The 22219-nt window shown below is 41.5% G+C and overlaps 1 protein-coding gene across 1 annotated transcript in view; it reads left to right on the forward strand.

The window, feature by feature from the left end:
• Positions 1-20987, forward strand: part of soat1 (sterol O-acyltransferase 1) — a 34004-nt gene extending 13017 nt beyond the window's left edge. Inside the window, 15 exon segments of the mRNA XM_042335822.1 lie at positions 3140-3198; positions 9823-9974; positions 10787-10846; positions 11687-11794; positions 11939-12221; positions 13089-13164; positions 14120-14204; positions 14879-14924; positions 16039-16168; positions 17105-17202; positions 17954-18052; positions 19001-19019; positions 19022-19135; positions 19423-19568; positions 20629-20987. Coding sequence (XP_042191756.1) covers positions 3140-3198; positions 9823-9974; positions 10787-10846; positions 11687-11794; positions 11939-12221; positions 13089-13164; positions 14120-14204; positions 14879-14924; positions 16039-16168; positions 17105-17202; positions 17954-18052; positions 19001-19019; positions 19022-19135; positions 19423-19568; positions 20629-20685 — 1532 coding nt within the window. The 3' untranslated portion in view covers positions 20686-20987.
• Positions 20988-22219: the final 1232 nt, after the last annotated feature.

The following is a 22219-nucleotide window of genomic DNA, read 5'->3' on the forward strand; positions in this document are numbered from 1 at the left end:
TTGGTTAGAGAACTCACCTCACAAGCGAGAGGCCCTGGGATTGGGGGTACGCTTTCCGGGGGGGAGGGGGGGGTTGATCTTTTTAAAAAAAATTTAAATGATATACTAAAAAATAATAATTTGGTCACTCATTCCACAACTGACAGCACAATTGGCTGACTCATTTCGTCAATACCTCCGGGTCTGGCCTCCTCCTTGTCCCTCGAGTCCTCTGCTCCACCCTTGGCGGCTGTGCCTTCAACTACTATGCCCCGACGCTCTGGAACTGCCTTCCTCACTCCCTTCGTCTCGCTCCCTCCCTTCCCATTTTCAGGTCTCTGCTGAAGACCTTTCTTTTCGACCGCGCCTTTGGTCACCTTCCCCCTCCCCCGGCTCGGTCCTGGGATCCGTTACTGTAAAGTGCTCTGAGACGCCGTCCGGCGTGGAGGGCGCTATATAAATCCAAATTGTTGTTGTAAATTCTCTCTCCAGACTATTCTGTTTTGAGATATCTCAACAACGTGATAAGCCACTGAATCAAATGCAAGTATTATTATTTTGTTTATATGTATAAATGTGTACAACTCCAGAAAGCCAAAGGTGAGGAATCAGTTGAGTGATTTAAGATGTTTGGGAGGCAGGATTAGGGGACACACTTAAGCTGTGGAATTGTCTGCAAAGGCTCAATGGTCTCCACTATGAGAGGTCCAGCCAAGGGAAACCGATCCTTAAGACTCTAGCTTTAAGAACATAAGAAATTCTAGACGAAAAAAACGCAAGGTCCACCTAGTTCACCTTCCACCTTCCTGGTGGTAACATGCACATATTTGCCCAAACTGCCTATGTATTATATCCCATAATGTTGTTTCCTAAAAGAAAACTATCTAATCTGTGTTTGAAAGAATCAACACTTCCTGCTTCAACTGTCTCCCTAAGGAGCCTGTTCCACAGCTTTATGATTACATGACCTTCATTGCTAGCTCGATGGACTGTTCCTAATTTCCTGTGTTTTTCCAAGCCTTTCATCTCCCCTTGAAAATAGTGTCAACAATATTTGTCTGAGACAAAATGACGACAGTATTCCCAAACTCTACCTAAGATAACAATAGCATGCAGTAGCTAGTATTTAGCTTTTTACATGGTAGCTAGTCTTTATATATATATATGGGAATATATCATTTATTTTGTATTTAAAGACTAGCTACCATGTAAAAATTACAAAGGGTCGAGATATCTGAAAGCCCTTCACGGCATGTAGTGTAAAGTGATGCGCCTGTGAGTATTTTGTGGCACCGAGTCTAAAGACCCTTTTCCTATAGTAGATCTCTTCGGCCTGGCTCAGTCGGTAGCACTCTTGTCTTTGAGTCGGAAAGTTGTGGGTTCAAGCCCCTACGTCAAAACTTTAAACTCATATATTCTAGGCTGTCTCCAGTGCTGAGTGTGCTGCATTGTCAGAGGTATCGTTATATTTTTTAAGCTATTAGAACAAAGGTCTTGTCTGCCTGTTCAGGTGGGCGTTAAAGAGCAGTATTCGAAAAGAGACGGGAGTCTCTCCTGGTGTCCTGGCCAACAATCCCAGATAAAGAATATGTACAAAGTATGCTTTATTGTGTGTTAACCACTTTTCTACTGGCTGCATAGCATGGGCGGTATGAGCTCATTGTGAATGGTTTTGAACTAATCAGCTTTGTTTCTCGTTGGGGGTGGTGGGGTGGGGGGGGGAGCATTTTTGAAAGGTTTGAACTGTTAAAATTCAGAACATCTCCTGTCTCTTGCACACTGCAGTAAATCTCTAAACAGCAAAGATTTCCTTAGCAACCGCTCCATCATGTGAGCATGCGGAGACAAGCTTTTTCAGTCGTGAGTACAATGGCTGCAAATGATTAATTTTATCTGGAGGATTATTGGCTAGGTCACATAGGACACAGTCATAATTGTCCACTTTAATTGGTGAGTACCGAGGTGCTACACTGCATGAAGGGCACCATTAAATGCAAGCTGTTGTAGCTGTACCATTGGGTGAAGTAACCGTGCAGTTGGTTTCTTCCCTAGTGTTATTGGACCTTGATGCATGAAGGCAACTAAAGATCAACAGAATGCAAAAACAAAGTTCTTTAAAAGGCAGTCCAGTTCTCTGAAGTGATGGAAATTGATGTTTAGGAACCATTTATGATGGCTACTGCATTAGTAGTTGTATGCAGCCTGAGGTTTATGTTACATAGCTAGTACTAGAGACTTAGATTATTTTTATTGAGAAATTTGGCTGAAGGGTAAAGATCCAAAGATGAAGACACCATTTTGGTTCAATTGAGGAGATGAGGTAGATCGAGAAGTAATAAGTGCTGCAAATTATTATAATAATAATAATCCTTGCTTTGATGTAGCTGGATATACTGTAAAGTGGATTGATTGTATTTTGTGGATGAACACGGCAGCCAATTTAACAGGGAGTCACGAGCAGTACTTGTTTGCCTTCATGCATCAAGGCTCAAATTGACTCAAACTCCTAATTGACTTCAGGAACCTTCTGATTTCTGTTTATCTATTGATCCTTGTTCAACAGTGAGTGTAGACCTCTCCGCTGGGAGAAGTTTGTTTGAAAAGGCTGAAGATGTGAGGAGCTGAGGTTCTGCTAATGAGTATCCACTATTAATGTGGATGTCTTACAGGTTTGGCTCATTACCTCCTGCTGGCCACAATGGTATGATTAACACTCACAAAATGGTACAGGAAAAGGATGCTGAAAGCTAATGGGTTCTTTTGTAAGCGGAGCCTGGTGTGGCACACGTCTGTCTGTTAGAGACTTGACACAACACAGGCGAGAAAGTGCTTGTGGAGAGAGTACTCCAACGCTTAATGAAGATGGGCTGTTGTGTTCAGATTGGAATGATGTAATGGTTCTGCAGAAGGGATAAATAGGTAACTGGCGGTGGGTGGGTAATTTCTTCCTCTGTTTAATAATCCGTGCATTTGATATAGAGCCTTATCACATCGTCGAAACATTCAAAAGTGCTTTACAGGATTTCCTGTTAATGTATGGTAACTATGTAGAGAGAGTTAGATTGAAATGGTGCAAAGGCTCAGTGGGAAGGATTTCCAGGTGCCTGGGATGGGTGGGTGAGTCCTTGGGTTTAATGAAGCTCTCTTGTTTGCTCTGCAGGCAGGTTGGATGTTGACCACGTGACAAATAAAAAGATGCAGTTGAAACTGAAGGCCGAGGTAAGTATTCCAAATGCATCATCCTGCAAGGTTTTCTTGTGTATCATTAACTGGTTTTACTTTATCTTTCTTCCTAAACCAGTGTAATTTGATCCAAGTATCTGTATCCAAATATACCAATAGCCAAAACATTCCCCAGTTCCAGACAGTCATTTCCTGTTGACTAAGCAAATTATTTTGCAATGCACTTTCACCTAGTTGCTTAGGTCACGTTTAAGCAAAGTGTGCTTTCAAAATGTGGAATGTGCATGATTTGAACAGTTTCAGATTAATGTTTACCTCTTAAAATGTGACTAAAGTTTTTTCTCTTTGCTAAGTTTCTCTCTCTTCCACTCGCAACCCAATGCCCTTATCATTTTTTTCTTTCACTCTCTCTAAGCCTCTGTGGCTCAGAACTACACTGAGTTGTGCCTCTCTAGCTAATGAGATTACCTCTCCTGCAGCTGTTTTATTTGTTCTGTACATTTGCAGTTAACATTTTATCATTGCTGAGGACTCATCTTATAGCTGAGATGTGCAGGGTTAATACTGTGAGCTAATCAAACTTCGTGTTTTGAGTGGGCTGTACGTTACATAATCCTTAACACTCCTGCTTTTAACTGTGTAGGGGAGAGACTTTGTTAGTCATCTCTGTTGATGACATGGAAAATATTTTAATCTCAATGAATTTGTGTGGGTCTTAGTTATAGTTAGGAATAGTGGGTGGATGGGGTGGGTGGGTGATGGGTGGGTGTGAGATGTTATGTGAGAGAGAGTGTGTCCTGGGATTAATAACTTGGGTGGAAATTGAGTTAAGTTCTCTGAGTATTGATAATCCTCCTTTGAGATCACTTTCGGTCTAGTTGTCCAATTATGATCACACTACACCTGGGTCCTTGACAAACTGTTTATATTGTGTCTCTCCAAACTGGGATCTAGTGCTGTTCCTTCTGCTTTTCCTGCTCTCAAGCAAAGCAGGGCAATCTGAGCGTTCAAAGGTAAAGCATACTCAACTTCAATGAAACAAGTTTGCTCCGAATGCAATCTTAATGCTGGAGGCTGAAGAGATAACAATAATAATAATAACCATCATTGCAATTCTTATAGAGCCTTATCACATTGTTGAGACATCCCAAAGTGCTTCACAGAATGTATTGTAAAGTTAATTGACTCTGTATTTTGTGGGAGATTCATGGAGTTAAACATTCCCAGTATTGGTGTTTTCATGATAATAATCCTTATGTTAAAACATATCCAGAGTGCTTCCTGTAAAGTGTAATTGGAGACAAATGCAGCAGGCAATTTGCACACATCAATATCCCACAAACAGCTGTGAATGGAATGATCCATTTTTGTCTCTCTTTGGGGGATTGCTGGCCAAGACACTGGGAGAAGCTTCATCCTCTTTGCCAGTCGTGTCATTAGTGGGAGTTTTAACATCCACCTGAACAGGAGGGATCTTGGTTTAACATCTTCAGATAGTACCTCTGACAATGGAGTGCTTTCCCCAGCACTGCACTCCACAGTGCTCTCCTAAATTAATGAGCTCACATCTCCAACTCAGGGTTTTAACCCAAAACTTTTAGACAAGCAGACTAAAGTGATATCAACTGAGGCAATTTGACAGCTGAATTGTAGAATGATTTGAATCATGCAGAGAGCACAGCCAGCCTAGCTCATCCAGAGGGGCAGTTTCTGGGTGCAGGGAATCCACCAACTCAGCTCCCGTTAACCGTGCAAGCCAAAGCCCAAACGGGTAGGGTGGTCCTAGCTGGACAAGCAGCGTGAAAGCCTGCCAGACCGCGATGTCAATGGAAGCTATTTGGTTTTAGCTGGTTAGACTAGTTATCCCAAAGCACACTCTGCGGTCCTCAAGCCTGGACACTTGCCAACCTACGCCTAATACATTCCAGAATAAGATAAGCAGGATGTGTCTCTCCAGGGAGAGAAAGTGCATTCGATTCCAATAAATCTCTGGAATTTCCATGTGTAGGTGGTATGCAAGGAATTCTCAGTTTGGTCTGAATATGCTTAAGCATGGTGATGGGCATGTCTCCGGCTGACCAGAGGAATAAAGTGGGAGGATGTTCTTGTGGGGGAAAAATGAGAGTTGATGATGGTACACAGCACTGTTTTCTCTGGCCTTTCTCAAGGACTGTGTGTGGTCAGGGCGAGATCAGCGGAAATGATAAGATATCTCACAAATAGAACAGCAGGCTCAGCATGAACTTCACTGCAAATGGAAGTGAGAAGAGAAACTGTGAGTGGGCAGTGGATATTTCCATCATGTCTCTCATTAATAATGTGACATTTAGCTGAAGGGCTGATTGATTGGGAGAAGGTGGAGAACAGCAACAATTTGCAAGGCTCCTTCACAAGTATCGTGTCTCAGAACCTTCAGAGAGGTGGGGTTGGACCCCGAACTAGGGGAAAGGGGAAGGAGGGAGGAGCTCATAGGTACAGCTTATGTTTTTTGATGGGTTTCAAGGTTTGAAGATGGGGGCTGGGAGAGCAGGGAAGGGGGAGGCAGAGAGTTCTGAGGTTGGGAGACAGCTGAAGGCTCGGCCACTAATGGTGGCACTTGGGGTGGCCCTTATCATTGGGAAAGTGGGCTTTCAAAAGTGGGACAGCTCTTAACAGTGAGCAACGTCAATGCAATGGAGAATAACTTCCAATTAGCAAAATAGTTACTCAGATTACAAGCTAACTGTAAGCTGAAATAATATTGTAGCAAAAGCATATGCCTCTCATCTGTTGAGTAATGGGTCGAATCTGCTCAGTTACACACTGTAGCTTTAACACAAGATTTTCTGTGAAGTCAAATGCTGGTTAAGTGACTGTTTCATGCTGTGTCCATTTGAATTGTAAAGCTAATTTAATAGTCCTTACATTTGATATAACAGCTTATCACACTATTAAAACAAAAACAATATCTCGAAATGTAGTGACTGTATATTTTCTAGCAAACACGACAGCCAATTTTGTGCCCAACATTGTCCCACAAATAGATAGGAAGTGAATGACCAATTTTATCTGGAGGATTGTTGGCCAGGACAAACTCCCTTCTCTTTTCAAATAGTGCTATGGAATTTTTAACTTTCAACCTGAACAGATACAGATGAGACCTTGGTTTAAACGTCTCATCCGAAGGACTGATAACATGACTATATCAAGTGGTTATTCTCTTTCTGGCTGAGTAACTCACAAATAATCCATGTCAAGAAATCCAACGGATGTAAGCACTTTGAGATGTGATCCGATTGTTATCCTTTGTTTGTTGTAAACCTGACGTGTCTGGAAAGGAACCAAACCGCTTGAAGCCAGAACCAGGCGGGGGATATGTTCTCTTTAGTGTGTCCATTTGACATTGAATGCCTCCCTTCCCCCACTTTCCTGGTTCCTGTCTTTTGAATTCAGCAGGAAGTGTCCCTTGATGAGTGCTGTTGCTAAAGAGCACGAGGTTCGATCAGTATTAGAACTTTACAGAGTTACTTCCCTTTCGAGACGTCCCAGTCACAGGCTCCTCCCTACGTTGAGAGCTGTAGATGGCGATTGCAACTTCAAACTGGAAGTTGGTTAAGCTGAGGTCAGGGAGAAGAATCACACTTATTCCAGGCAAGAAAGATCTGTTCCCGGATCAGTCCTCTACTTTGAGATGCAAGAGGATGATTCCTTTCCCACATTTTCTCTTGAATTTTCCCTTCCTGTGTGTCCACACTTGTGATTCGTTCATGTCTGTTTCATTGGCTGCTGCATTCCCCTAAAACACAGTCGTTACACTTAATCTTAATAATTCACACACACACTTTGTTGTAAAATCGATTGACTGTGTATTTTGTGGGCAAAACACAGCAGCCAATTGCGCACAGCAGGAACTCACAAACAGTCATGGATTAAGTGACCAAATTATTATTTAGTTCTGAATATCCTGGGAAACACTTTTGAGGTGTCTTCCTAATGTGAGAGGTGCTGTATCAAATGTAAGGATTGTTAGTGATATAAAGATCCCTTGATGTTTCTCCCATGTCCTGACTAACAATCCTACTGCTAAATTGTTAATTTATAGGACCCTGCTGGTGCTTGCAAATAACTGTCTGTTGTGTTTACCTATGGAAGTCAGTAATTAATATAAGTTATTTTTCCATCTGTTGAGATATGTTTTTTCCACTGTGTCTAGTAAATGGAAAAACTCAGTAAAGGTTAAACCTAGCAAATCATCTACAGTGGGGGGATTGGGGGGGGGGAGAGAAAATGTGCTATTTTCAGTGACAGGAAATGGGTTTGTTGCAAACGAGTTCTCTTATTCAATATAATCGCAGAATTTTATTCAATTACCCCTCCTGCAATCAGGATAAGCAGATCCGCTCTGAAAATCTCAGTATCTTTAACGCCAACGCAGATTGATAAGATTTTTTAAGTTGGTGGGTGGCAGAGGAAAGAGCAGACAGAGAGAGAACACACTGTACCCTCAGAAGGCTTTCTGCATGGACCAAAGTTGCCATGGAAATGAGATGCCCTTCTGCGCTCCAGTGTATGTCCAAATTCATTTGGCAAGCAAAGGCCGTGCACTCAGAATAAGGTTTACAAACCAGAACATGAGCGTTGCAGCAAATTGGGCAGATTATGATGAATTAAATGCTTTGTGGAATCTCGGTGTGATTATGAATTGAGCTGAATAATCTCAGTATATAATGAACCACTGGTGGAGGGCAGGGGGAACTGTCATTCAGCCCTGTGTTCAAATGATGAATTGAACTCTTTAAACGTTTCCAGGCCAACTGGGCAATGAACATCTGCTGAGTACTTTGACCTTTTACAATAGTAAACTTTCTTCCTTCTGGCACGTGGTTAAATGAACCCATCTTGTGACCCCTATCTCCAATCTGATCAATTACATAGTATCAATGTCTTATTCATGTGATTTCCTTTGTATGTCTATTTCTAAACTTGAGTCATTCATTGGGTTGGAAGATTACATAATTCCAAGGCTTGCTTTGGTTACAAATATTAAGCAGGGACAAAAAAATAGTAATTTGGGCACTCAACTCACTCAACTCAATTCTTCAGTACACTCGCAGCACATCACCACTTTATCATGTGCTTTCTTTGTCATATCGATTCACTGATGACTGGATGTTGCCCCACCCCCATCCCAACTTGCAGGAAAACATTGGTCGTCATTCTAGTATACGTGGGTGTCAGCTGTCCTGTGGCACCTCACATCAGTGGGAATTTTCGTGCAAGAGCCTAGGGATTGAGTGTTGCAAGGCTACCTTGCTCACAGTGATCCTGTCCTTGTCTGTCATCTAAATATAAGTTTTTTTTAGTACTGATCACAGGCCATATAAACCAAGGGCACTAGGTCTTTAAGCGCTCTGAGATGTTACCCTGTGTGGAGGGCGCTATATAAATTCAAGTAGTTGTAGGTCGAGATTAACACTTGTACTGCTTTTACCTGAGAAAATAATACAATATTTGCTATGGATACCTGAATAATTTATATATTGTATGTGTGTGTGCACGTTAACACCTACCATTTTGTTTATTTTATGTATTATATGTTATACTATATTTAGCTTGCGCTGCTTGGACTGCTTTTAGGAGTGCAGGAATGTGCCGAGGGCAGTGTGATTTTTGGAAAGTGCGTCCTGTTTCACATCACTGTGAATTGAGTGTTTAAAAACCTCCTGCATTTTGGTGTTCTGCACCTGTGAACTTTGACACATCCACTCAACACTAAAATAGCACGTTTGCTTCATTGTTTTTTAAAGAGCCAACTGCTCCTTTAAGAGCATCAAAAGTTACCCATTTGATGTTCCCAGAATGAGCCCAGTGCAATTTGTACCTTCTGAATTAGGACTGGTTCCTTGAATTCACCTTCTACTTGAGTCAGCAGGGTTCCAGCAGTATTCATGTGGTCTACGATCCTTTCGTGTAAATTTAGTGGAGTCCGGTAGCGTATTGGTTAAAGCACTTGAATCGCAAGCGAGAGGACCCGGCTTCAATTCGCAAGTGGGGAAAAATCTTAGGCAAGTTTCCTTACTCTACACACCTCTGTTTACTTAGCAGTAAATAGAAACTCGGTTGTTAGTCGATTAGTGGATAGCTTTCCAGCAATAATAATCACTTATTGAAAAAAATATTAATTTGGGCACTCAACTCACGGTTGTTTGTGGGACACAGCTGTGTGCGCACTTGGCTGCCGCGTTTCGTCCACAATAAATACAGTCAATTCGCTTACAGTATACTCCATGACGTGCTTTGAGACATCTCAGCTTGGTTTGGATTCTCTTAAGCATGGTGATGGGTTACTCCATGTATCAGACACAAATAAAACATCTTGCAACATGATAAGGAGCTATATCAAATGCAAGGATTATTAATATTTTTTTTTTTTGGTCAAACGGGTGTCTGACGCATGTAGCAACTCATCTCCATGCTTAAGAGTATCCTATTCAGACTGAGAGTTACACATATGTATGCCACCCTTATGGGGTGCTTACCTAATTCCTAAGAATATTAGGCACAGTTTGGCAAGAGCCAAGATTTGTTGTTGGTTTGCTGCAATGTTGGCACCAAACGTCCTGAGAATGTTCTAGTGATGAGCTTCACAAATTTTACCGCTTTTATTTTCTTTTAACTTAGCAAATGAAGAGTAATTTGCTGAAGCAGTTCGACTCTCATTTTAGTGAGTTTGTGGACAAGCTGATCGATGAGACAACTGTGATGGACTCCACAGCTGCCCTTTCCTTACCTGCAATGCTCTTGAATAAAGAGCCGCCAACTACAGCTCACAAGTAAGTAGTGTTGGGGAGCAATTAACATTGGAGGTAGATGAAGGGATGCATTGGGGGCAGAATACATTGCAATGGAGCACTGCTGGCAGTACTGGCACTGAGTTTCTCATTATCACTACTCCACAGGGTGTTCACAAAGTCCTGTTACCCCCATGTTTTTTTTTTACACACTGAAACGCATGGAAGAATGATGATAATTGTATTTAGAAGTAGTTCATTGTATTCAGTACAAGTTTTTAAATGTATTTAGAGGTGCAGAGGATAGGTGTGTGTGAGCACCATCATTTTCGTGGCAGATAATGATCCATTGCCATGTTCAGTGCAGCATCTTCTATAACTTGGATGGAGTGGTGAGGAAGTTACTGGTATTAGACGTTGTTACACTCGAATCATTTGCAACAAAAAATAAAAAAATTTTGCAAGAAAAAAAACGGGGGGTAACAGGATCCTCTGCCTGTGACCTTGATACGGTTTTTCACCATTGACCTTTGTATGTGGAATAAAATTGTTGTCAGTCCAACCTGGAACATAATGTCTGTGCCTATGATTGTAATTCATGGTGGGAGATAGAATTCCTCTATGATACCACACATTAGGTACCGTGTGTTGAATGTTACACTTGATTGTATCTCAAAGTATCACAGCAAAGTTAATTTTTGTGGCATCTTTACCCAGGCATATATTCAATTTTGATGCAATTGGTGTATCTTTAGGGAAATAGTTTTTTGCATTAGCTTGGAGAAATACCGAGTAAGTGTTAAACGTTTGGGTGCTGTTAAAAGATGGTATTGGTAGTTCTGCTTTGATTACAGACAAACGCGGGCACCCCCAGAAAAGGGAAAACACTTCATGGCTCGACGATCGCTGCTTGAGTAAGTATCAGCTGAACACAAAAGAATATCGAACAAGTGACTGCCTTTCTGGTCAAATATTGAAACCCTGAAATTGTCACTAGCACAGTAAACGGGGGGCAGGGCAGCCTTAATACCTTTGCCGGCGGTGCAGATAACTCTTTAAGCCGGGTTTCCTAACCTGAACCCCAAAGCGGAGGAATCCTCACCGATTTTAGGGAACGTACAAGTCATCCCATTGGGAGCCCAGCCATTTATTTCTTCACATTAAATGAATCACCTTCTGGAAAAGTCAGTTTGTTTGACATTTGTAATATAAGGGGAGCTGGTGGTGGGAAGGAGAGATGTTACAGCATTTACTGTGATGACTGAGCATTGCTCCGCATCAGGCTGTGTTCATTTGAGTTGAAGTGGATTCCTCGAATTAGACGTCAAATTCTTTCTGAAACCAGCACTTGATGGGAAATATTGTCTGGTTGTGTGTTTTTAAACTCTGCTCTTGAAATCAAATTCATCTACTCGAGAGCTTAAGACGGAGCCTTACCATCAGGCACTTTTAATGCATTACGTGAAGATAGAGATACCAATGCTTAGACGAAGAAGGAAAGCTGAAAGTGTGCTGATTGTGGAACTTAGTCATAGACCATTCACCAGTTAAGATGTAGGCTTGTTTCTAAGTCTCTCTCAATACTGACTGTACCAGCTGGCGGAGTAAGTTTCCTACTTATCAGTTTAGGTTTGCAACGTTTAGTCATTCGTATAGATTTTAACCCGTTTGTAACCTCTCATTGAGGACAGGACGCTGCACTGGGTTGGTCCTGAGAGTTGACAAGTTTTTTTCTCTCTCTCTCTCTCGTTCAGTGAGCTGTTTGAAGTGAACCATATCCGGACCATCTATCACATGTTCATCGCTTTACTCATCGTGTTCATCATCAGCACCCTGGTGATGGATTTCATTGACGAAGGAAGGTAATGATGAGTTTTGGGCTCTTTTACATCAGATCCATCATTCTTAATCTTTTTAATTCCATTTTCTACAACTACTGCCTTAATACCTTTGCCGCCGGTGCACGTAACTCATTTGCCTTGACTTGGCATTCTTCAATCTTGCAGGCTGGTCCTCGATTTCGACCTGTTGGTTTATGCCTTTGGAAGGTTTCCGATTGTCATCTCCAGCTGGCTCTGCATGTTCTTGTCCACTCTCCTCGTTCCTTATGGATTGTTTTACCAATGGGAGTCCGGACATCGTGCATCGAAGCACAGAGTCCTGCGATTGGTGTGCTTTGGTCTTTTATTCATGTCATTTCAAATGCTGGGCTTGGGGACCGCTCCAGTCTACATCGTGATCCATTACAATCTACCTCCAGCCTCCAGGTTTATTATTATATTAGAACAGGTACGTGACCTTTCCAGGTGTACTGAGGAGTTGTCTGAGGGTTTTCTTTTATCTTAGTCTATATCACTGCAGATGCAACGGTAGTCTGAACTAGTGAGGAACCCCCTCCTCGCTCCTTCCCTCCCCTCACCCTGACCATTTCCCCCCTGCTCGGGTCCTGACCCAACTGTCCAGCACCTTGGGACGTCCTCCCGACGTGAAAGGAGCTCTATAAATGGAAGCTTGTTGTTGTTGAATGATACAGAAATTTCCATTTCAACTTCTTGAGGTCCACCTGTAATGCCAAGAAAGTAGCGCAGAAAAGGTTTGGTTTGCAACAACCTTTAAGAAAGCTGCTACAATCTTGCCAGCTGCTTTCCCTTAGTAGTAGTAATAATTCTTCCATTTGATATAGCGCATTGAGATGTTTCAAAGCCCTTCACAGAATATACTGTAAAGTGAATTGACTGTGTATTTTGTGGGTGACATGCAGCAGCCAATTGCGCACAGCAGTGTCCCACAAACAATCGTGGATTGAGTGACCGAAATGCTTTTGGAGAACATAGATAGCAAGTTGTGTTTGAATTGCCATTTTCGTGGCAATTCAAGGACAACCGGATGTGACGACTGGTCTTGAATTAAAATTGAAAGTCTTGGGGAGTTTGTGAAGTGAACCTGTGTGTCCTTGTATTGTGGCATGACTGCGAGTGTGGCATTAATTCTGAAGCTGCGAGATTTTATGGCGCCCTCTCCTTTCAGCTGTAACACTACTATGCAGGAATATTTTGGTCAGCAGTTTAGAAATTAGTTCAGCACAATGCAAGTAGGTTTTTTTTGGTGCATCCTATGCAAATTAGACTCACACTCTCATACTTTGATCTCATTCAGGTCCGTCTGATCATGAAAGCACATTCCTTCACACGGGAGAATGTATCCAGAGTGATGTCGATTAAAGAAAAGAACTGTGAGTTTAGAGTTTGTCAGTGGTGTTGTGGGGGAAAGAGGTGTTGGTGGGATGGGAAGCAGATACAAACTAGAAAAAGACAAATAGTTCTGTGCTGTGAAGGCATCTTCTGTTTGTGTTCTGCTTAAAAGAGAACTCTAAAACTGCCCAGATAGTCTCTTTCTCAGTTAGTTGAGCAATAAAGTTGTCTGCTCACTGTATTTGCTGTTGGGGAAGGTGTTGCAAAGGCATGTACGCATTACTCACCACTTGGAGGCTTCCCTCTTCTTACCAACTTTAACAACTACTCTCCTCCTCTTTTCCCCCCCGCCCCCTCCAAATTGTAGAATCACTTGGTCTCCCCTCTACATCTCGAAGGAACCCAGCATTTTTCCCACAAAACATAGTCACACCACTTTATCCCTTACAATGAAGATTTAACTTCTTTAAATCATTTGGAACGTAAAGGTGCCAACCCTACACAATAGAATTGTCTTGGTAGATATAAGTGTTTTAACGGTGTGATTATGTTCTGTGAAGTGCGTTGAGACACCTCAATGATCTGATATTGCGCTATAAAAATACTAATTCTTGCATTTGATATCGCACTTTATGTCATTAAGACGTCTCAAAGTGCTTCATAGAATATACAGCCAAGTAAATTGATTGTATTTTGTGGGTGAAATGTGGGAGCCAGTTGCGCTCAGCAGTATGCCACAAACAACTAACAACTGGGTTCCTATTTACTGCAAGGTAAACAAAGACATGTGGAGTAAGGAAACTTGCCTAAGGTTTCACCCAACCCAGGAATCAAACCCATTTTGTGCCATTAGATTTGCTAATGGAGAGATTTTACGGTGGAGGGGTGATGTTGTTGGTAAAGTCTCCTCACTGAAGGCAGAGAACTGTGTTCCTTCTTTTGTTTGTTTTAATAGAATTGCAGTTCCTTGACAGTTATCTTTATGTTGTGTTTCAGCTGGTTTGCAGCAGGTCCCGCACTTCTCCCAATATCTGTATTTCCTCTTCGCTCCAACTCTCATCTATAGGGATAACTATCCAAGGTAAGCAAGGATAACACGTTCCACAAGGTGCCAACCTGGCTTAGTTGATAGCACTCGGAGAGATGTGGGTTTAAGTTGGGAATTTGAACTTGTAGCCTAGACTGACACTCCAGTTTAGTGCTGGTTGCATTGTGGTGGTGACGTGCTTCAAATGAGACGTTAAACTGAGATATCATCATCCGGTTCAGGTGGGTGTCAAAGATCCCATGGCACTATTCAAAAACAGAGTTTCTTCCGATGTCCTGGCCAACAATTACTCAAATAAAATTGTTCATTCACTTCATTGGTGTTCGTGGGATATTGCTGTGTGCAAATTTGCTGCTGCATTTGCATACAAATACAAGGTGATATCAGTGAAGGGTTTTGCCATGTCTCGATAAGCCACTACATCAAAATCAAGTATTTTATTATTTAGTGAGGAGGCAACTCACTAACTGGTATAACTGGTATAAGATGCAGTGACGTTGGAAATAGTGACCATATTGTATGGGTCTTTGCGTATGTGGCACACTAGATTTCATTATCGGACCCCTTTGATTTTATAATGGAATAAAAATTATCTCTTTAAGACCTGAGCAGTATATTTGTTTGCAAAGGGAAAAACTCATCAAAACTAAGATTAGATGATTGAATTCTGCATAGATGTGTGCTAATGCCTTCTTCATATGTTACAGGAACCCGACAATTAGGTGGGGCTATGTTGTTACGAAATTTGCTCAGGTAATCATTTTCTTACAATAAAAGTCACTGTAACCTTGCGACCTTTCCCTAACTTAGTTGTGGCAAAATGCCATCCAGTTAAAGATGAGGCGCGGAGAGGGAAGAACAGGTGCATTATTTTAAGAGATCTGCTTATTGCAATATGCTTCTGTAACTATCAGTGCCTTCCCCGCTGCATTGAGTATTCATCTGGTATATTTTGCCCTATTGTGAGGAAAAGGTTGTTTGTACATGAAGTCCTTTGCCTCCTTTTTTCTCTCCATCCCCATTATTCTGAATGCCAGCTCACTGCACTCTGCTGTCAGCTGACTGAAACTTGTTTTTTTGCCAAAGAGAAATTTGCCTCATGGCAACCTGACAAAAAAAGCCTGTCAAAGTGGCACAGTGTGTTGGCAGGTGTAAAACAGTAATGGAAATATCCTGCTAAATATCCTGCTAGTGATGGCCAATCTGCATGCTGCGTTGACTGTGTGAAATGACCTCTTCTTTTGCAAAACACATGAAGAGACTTGGGGAAAGAGCTGAAAGGTGGAATTCATAATCAAGGTGGCTAATATAAATAAAAAGCCGCAATGTACCGAACAAAAAATAAAAAAAAGCCGAATAGCCTCTCTGTATTGAAACTTTCCATGTTATGTCAGCTTGTCTCAGATGCTAGAACTCTTGCATCTGAGGCAGAAGATTTTGGGTTCCAGCCTTCTACCTCAGGTGCAGTGCTGGGTGTCTACTGCATTGTCAGAGGTGCCATCCTTCAAATGACATACTAAACCTGTTCAGGTGAACTTTAAAGATCCCAAGGCAAAAAGAGAAAGGACTTTATTTTGAGGTCCTGGCTAATAATCCCCCAAATAAAATTTATTTATTTACTATATGGCTGTGTGTGGAACATTGCTGTGTGCAAATTGGCTATCACGTTTCACCCATAAAACCCACAGTCACTGCACTTTACAGTATGTCCTGTGATGTGCTTTCGGATGTCCTCCCAAAATGAAAGGCTCTATAATGTAAAGATTATTATTTTATTCATTTATGCTTTTATGTAAGAGCAACCACGGTGTCGTGATACAGAGAAAAAAATGTTCCTCTGCTGACCATTGATTCTGGTTTCTTACAGGTTTTGGGGTGCCTGTTTTATGCCTACTATATTTTTGTTCGGCTCTGCATTCCTTTATTTCGGAATATCAGCCGGGAGCCATTCAGTCTGAAAGTCCTGGTTCTTTGTATCTTCAACTCCATCTTGCCAGGTTAGCATCTCAACCCCCATCTTCGGGGGAGGTGAAAGGGTTGCGCTTTTAGCCACTACACTCCAAAATTTTGGAACTCTCCCTCGATCCCTCTGTCTTGCCACCCCCTTCTCTATCTTCAGGTTGCACCTCAAGATCTTCCTCTCCGACCGTCACCTCCCCCCGGCTCAGTGTCGTACTCCGCCACTGTCAAGCGCTCTGGGTGCTACCCAGCATGTGGAGCGCTATACAAATGCAAGTTGTTGTAAAGAGCCAGCTCTCAAAGCTTATTGTACTATTATTATTAATAATAATAATCAATTTAAAATATTTAGCAAGCTAGCAGATAGGGAGGTTAGGAGAATTTTTTCATGCACTGTCATTAGGATATGGAATGCCCGGCCGGGAGCTGTGTTGAAGCCGAATCCATGTTAGCTTTAAGAAGAGTTTTATCCATTTACCCCTCTCTAATTCTGGCTTTTGCATGGTGATAGCAACTACACCAAGTGAGGTTTATATATAGGTTGACATTAACGTTTCAATTTTTTTTCTGGTTTCCCCCAGTCCACTGGGAACCCCTTTCACTGCCTGCTGTCTGATATGTCTTCATTGAGCAACGCTGTTCCCTTTGTTACCCTTGCTCTCTGTAAGAGAAAATTCAGGAGAGATAATTGGTTGCGGGACTGTCTCCTGATCAGATATCTTGGAGCACAGAATTTTTTTATATAGAGCTATGGCAGACAGGAATCTGGAACATTCAGTGAGAAGCAAATTATGTAAGGGAGTGAATGGACATGCCTTTTATTAATGCGGTTAAGTCCGTGAATCTATCGAAATGACATAGCTGTCTGAGATTGCGGGAGACCTGAAGAGAAAATGAGCAGAAGATGACAAACTTTGTAAAACTTATTTTCTTTTTGCCTCACTGTTGATTCCTTTTTGGGGTTTGTATTTCAGGTGTGCTCGTGCTGTTCCTCGCATTCTTTTCATTCCTCCACTGCTGGCTGAATGCTTTTGCCGAAATGTTACAATTCGCTGACAGGATGTTCTACAAGGTAGTTTTTTTTAGTCTTGACCTTTTAAGTTGAGAAAGCATTTTGATATCTCCTTCTCTCACTTTCTCTCTGATAAATAAACTCTTTCCCAGTAATGAGCATAATGAGGAAGAATTTCCACCTGAGTCTCGATATACTCTATGTGACGTTTCAAAGAGGGCAGAATTTGGTAATTTGTTTAATTAAATTTTAACTTTGAAGCTTTTTTTTTCCTGAGATTCTTATGGTTTAGAGTTGAAAAAGGGGTAATTTCCGGATAGTTGCCAGCACCTTTTTCTTTACTCAGAGTTATTAATGACTGGAACAGGTTGCCCAGAAAGGTGGTTGAAGCCAGGACACTGGACTCATTTAAAAAGCAGCTTGATGCTGTGATTGGGGCGATGGGGGAACAGTAGGATGGATGTTCTGGAGAGATTGGATCAGATGAGCCAAGGGGTCTTTTTCATCCAAACCAATAGTATAATTTTGTGAGAATTTACAGAAAACCAACTTCAAGATTAACTCTTTTTTGAAGAGTTTGCCAAATTCTGGGTGTGCTGAAATGCTAAGAAAAATCAGAGTAAATCTTGACTAGGGTGCAATCTCTACTCCAGTATGACTGAGAAAAACGGTGTGTGTAGAGAGGTTTCCCATTATACCACTTATTACGATGATGCAGCATTTCAACTGAATATATTTTCTTTCAAACAGTGAGAGCTAAATTGAAATGAACGTAGATATAAATGCTCTTTTTTTGTACGTTTCCATTCAGGACTGGTGGAACTCCACATCCTTTGCCAACTATTACCGCACTTGGAACGTTGTGGTCCATGACTGGCTGTATTATTATGCGTACAGGGACTTCCTTTGGGTAAGGGAATTAACAATCATTTTAAAGCTCTGAGGTGTCATTAAAATCAAACCTGAATTGTCATTGAAAATACACGGATCAAAAAATGTTCTACAATTAAACCTCTCCTCACGGACCCTTTCAAACTCTTCTCACATAATAATATTTCATAATCCTTGTATTCGATATAGCGCCTTATGATGTCGTTGAGACATCTCAAAGCACTTCACAGAATATATTGTGAAGTGGATTGATTGTGTATTTTGCGGGTGAGATGTGGCAGCCAATTGTTCACAGCAGTGTCCCAACAGCTGTGGTCCACCTGTCGACTAAAAACCAGGTTCCTACTTACTGCTAGGTAAACAGAGGTATGTGGAGTAAGGAAATGTGCCTTAAGGTTTTGCCCTGTCCAGGAATCAAACCCAGGTCCTCTCGCTTGCGCAGTGAGTGTGCTGACCACTACTCTACAGGACTCCGTATGTGTCTTCTACCCACTTGGCCTTGGTGTATAATAGCTCATAGGTGTATTACTGGACAACACCCTTTGCCACATACTGCTGTTCAATATCTGGAACTCTCCGCTTCACCCCCTCTTTTCGATTTTCAAATCCCAATTAGTATCCAACCCCACCACTGTGAAGCATTCTGAGATGTTGTCCTTCACGAAGGGCACTGTATTAATGCAAATTGTTTGCTGTTTATTAGATTTGATGTTCCTTCTCTTATCATTGGATAGAAGCACCTTGGTTGAGATGATCTGATCAGCTCAGACCAGCAAAACCACCTCCATTTCAGACTAATCTTTTTACCTAACAAGAAATTGAATAGGTTGGAGTATACCAGAATCAAAAGGTCAATGGTAAACCTTATAACCATTGACTACCCAGCTGCCTATAAAGGAATACTTTATCAATAGTGCTCGTTTTGAATTTCTGACTTAACTCTGTTGAATTTCTTGTCAATTTACAGTTGTTTACTCACCGGTTTAAGCTGCTGCTATGTTGTCCGTCTTCACGGTGTCTGCTATCGTTCACGAGTACGTGTTGGCTGTTTGTTTTGGGTTTTTCTATCCAGTCCTTTTCTGCCTCTTCATGTGCTTTGGGAGTAAGTATCTTTTTTTCTCTTCTAATTATGCTGTTCGTCTGGTTATATTGGATTAAGACGTGATTGAGGGATCAGTATATGTATTAAAGCAAAATGTATATATTTCAAAAAGGTCATTAAATGCAGCTTAATTAAGTCAACCCTTGATTTATCTGAGACAAAAATTGGGTATCCATTGTGTATTCCAATGAAATAAATTAAGAACTTGTGGGGCTGATGTTGGAAAATTCTTGCTGAGTGTTTGTGGTTTTATGTCTCCCATCATTTTTCTTTTTTCTATCTATTAGTGGCTTTCAATTTTGTGCTGCATGACCGCCGGAAAGGACCGGTGTGGAACGTGGTGATGTGGACGTCACTGTTTCTGGGTCAGGGCATGTTAGTGTGTTTATACTCTCAGGAGTGGTATGCCCAGCAGCACTGCCCACTTGAAAATGTAAGTTTCATCGACAAAACTGAGTTTGCAAAGTTAATTACGAGTGGAGGACTGTCTTATAAAGTTACGGTAGATTGTATAAACAATAATAATCCTTACATTTGATACCTGGTTCAAAGATATCTTGCCTTATCGTGTCATCAAAACGTCTCAATAGTCTAATGACTGCCTACGTCTAGACAAACATCTTTAGTGACTGAAAGAATTGTTACGTAGAACTACATCGACCGTACAGCACTGAAACAAGCTCCTACACTATTTTATTCACTACTTTCTCATGCATCAAGGTTCCTCTCGATTGTATTTTTTAAAAAATGTCTGATGCAATAGATTTCACAATTGAGGCAGATTGTTTTGGGGTTGACTCACTATGATGAACGGGTGGGGGAGGACAGTGGTTAAAAAGAGAAGTGAGCAACTGTATTATGAATTATGACCTATTACCTATGACGGATTTTCAATATAGATGAATACAGATCTCATCTCATTTTTCTTCTCTGACCGGACAACCGTCTCTCAGGCCATTGCTGCTCTCAACCAGCCACTTGGAGGTGAATGAGCAAAAAAAAGTTGTAACATCTCTTGGCAGTTCACACAGAGATAGGTGGAGGACCCAGATACTGATCACTGACGTGGACTATAGTATTAATTTGCCTGCAAATACACTTCACAGTAAAATAACAATAATCCTTGAATTGATATAGCACCTTATCACGTTGTTAAGACGTCTCAAAGCGCTTCAAGATGTACTGTAAAATGGATTGACTATTTCGTGGGCTAACGCAGCAATCAGTTGCACTCAGCAAAGTCCCACAAACAGCCGTGGAATAAGTGACCAATTTTATTTGGAGGGGATTTATTGGCCAGGACACCGGAAGAAACTTCCTTCTCTTTTTGAATAATGCCATGAGATCTTTAAAACATGTGAAGAGCTTTGAGATGTCTTGATACTCTGATAAGAGCCTATGTTAAATGCAAGGATTATTTATTAATCGCTGTCAATACAATTAATCTGTTTTGTAGAATTTTGAGGGGATTTTTTTTGTTTGTTTCTCTGCAGCCTTCCTTCTTAGACCTGCTGAAGCCTCGGTCGTGGACCTGCCGTTCACACTCTTAATGGATCCGACCAGAGGACCCCCACCCTCGTCTTGCGGATATTTGGGAATGTATGTCCGCTGGACTGTGGAAACGCCCTTCGTAAACCAAATGAATGTTTCCGTCACACCAGATAGTGCCTGCTTGTGTCTTCTATTAGGTTTTGTGGTCCAAGAGCCAAGCATTTCCCTGAACCGTCAATCACAGGCTGTATTTGAAGTTAATGCTGTGCAGCCTGTTTCGAGCAGCCACCTCCTGCAGTGGTGGTTAGAAAAAGTTTTACAAACAAAATACTGATGCTGGGGTTATGGGGTGGTTGGTGGGGGGGGGGTGGGGGACTGAAAGGGATGGTGGGGAAGGAAGAAGGTCTGAAATGTTTTCTCTGAGTAAAAGAAATGAGGTGCAAATGAAAACTTTGATTAGGTTTTTGTTTATTTGGAAGCACATGTCCACTCTCGATAGACACTAGACACAATAGATATTCTCACTTGAGTGCAGAAGTGCCAATTGAATTTTTTTTAAAAAGCCTCATTTCAACTTTTATTTTTCTCTGGCTTAAAAGGAACAAACCAAAATGCAGTATTGATAAGATTTGAGTTTTCAATACAAAGATATCATGAGTGTTAAACCTGTAGAGTGCAGCCAGAAAGCAGCCCAGGACACGAATGGAACAAGCCCTTGATTATAGAGGCCTGAAGAGTTTTGTCCATAGACCTAAATGAGCTAACATGGATTTTTGTCAGCGCCCATTCTGGTGGGTGTCTGTAATTCACACTGTGGAGTCCTGCAGCTCAGTGGTTAGAGCACGAGCCTGGCAAGCGAGAGACCTGGGTTCGATTCCCAGCAGGGGAAAAACCTTGGGCAAGTTTCCTTACTCCACACGCCCAATAATAATCCCTCAAGAAAAAAAACAATAATAAATTGGTCACTTCAATCCATGACTGTTGTGGGATACTGCTGTGCATAATTGGCTGCTGAGTTTCACCCACAAATATACAGTCAAATCACTTTACAATCTATTCTGTGAAGCGCTTTGAGACGTCTAGAAGACATAAAAAGTGCTGTATCAAATGCAAGGATTATTATTTTTTCTCATATCACGCCTTAAGCTGCAATGTCCTCTCACTGGTGGTTTTACATGAAGGTCCAAGCGCCTCAGGGAATGGGTGCTGAGAAAAATCCATGCTAGCTCGTTTAGGTCAATGTGCAAAACTCTACAGGCCCCTGCAATCGAGGGCTTGTTCCATTGATATCCTGGGCTGCATTCTAGCTCCACTGCCTTCATCATCCGTCCATGACACAAGGCACAAAGGAGCGCGATTACTTTTAACAATGCATTTAATGTGGAGTAGTTTCAGGATTTTGAACAAGGCTTCCATTCTGGAACTATCAGTTTAGTAGCTGATAAGTTAGACGTTTCCTTCAGTGGTTTCAGTTTAAATAATGAGAAGCCAGTGGGGTTTTGTTAGAATTGTAGGGATTTTAAAACTATTTCATATGCAATAACTTTGCTCCAGATAGGTGGCTGCTTATTACAGTTCACATTTAGTTTATGT

Source organism: Callorhinchus milii, unplaced genomic scaffold (assembly GCF_018977255.1).
Source record: "Callorhinchus milii isolate IMCB2004 unplaced genomic scaffold, IMCB_Cmil_1.0 Scaffold5, whole genome shotgun sequence".
Classification (NCBI taxonomy): domain Eukaryota; kingdom Metazoa; phylum Chordata; class Chondrichthyes; order Chimaeriformes; family Callorhinchidae; genus Callorhinchus; species Callorhinchus milii.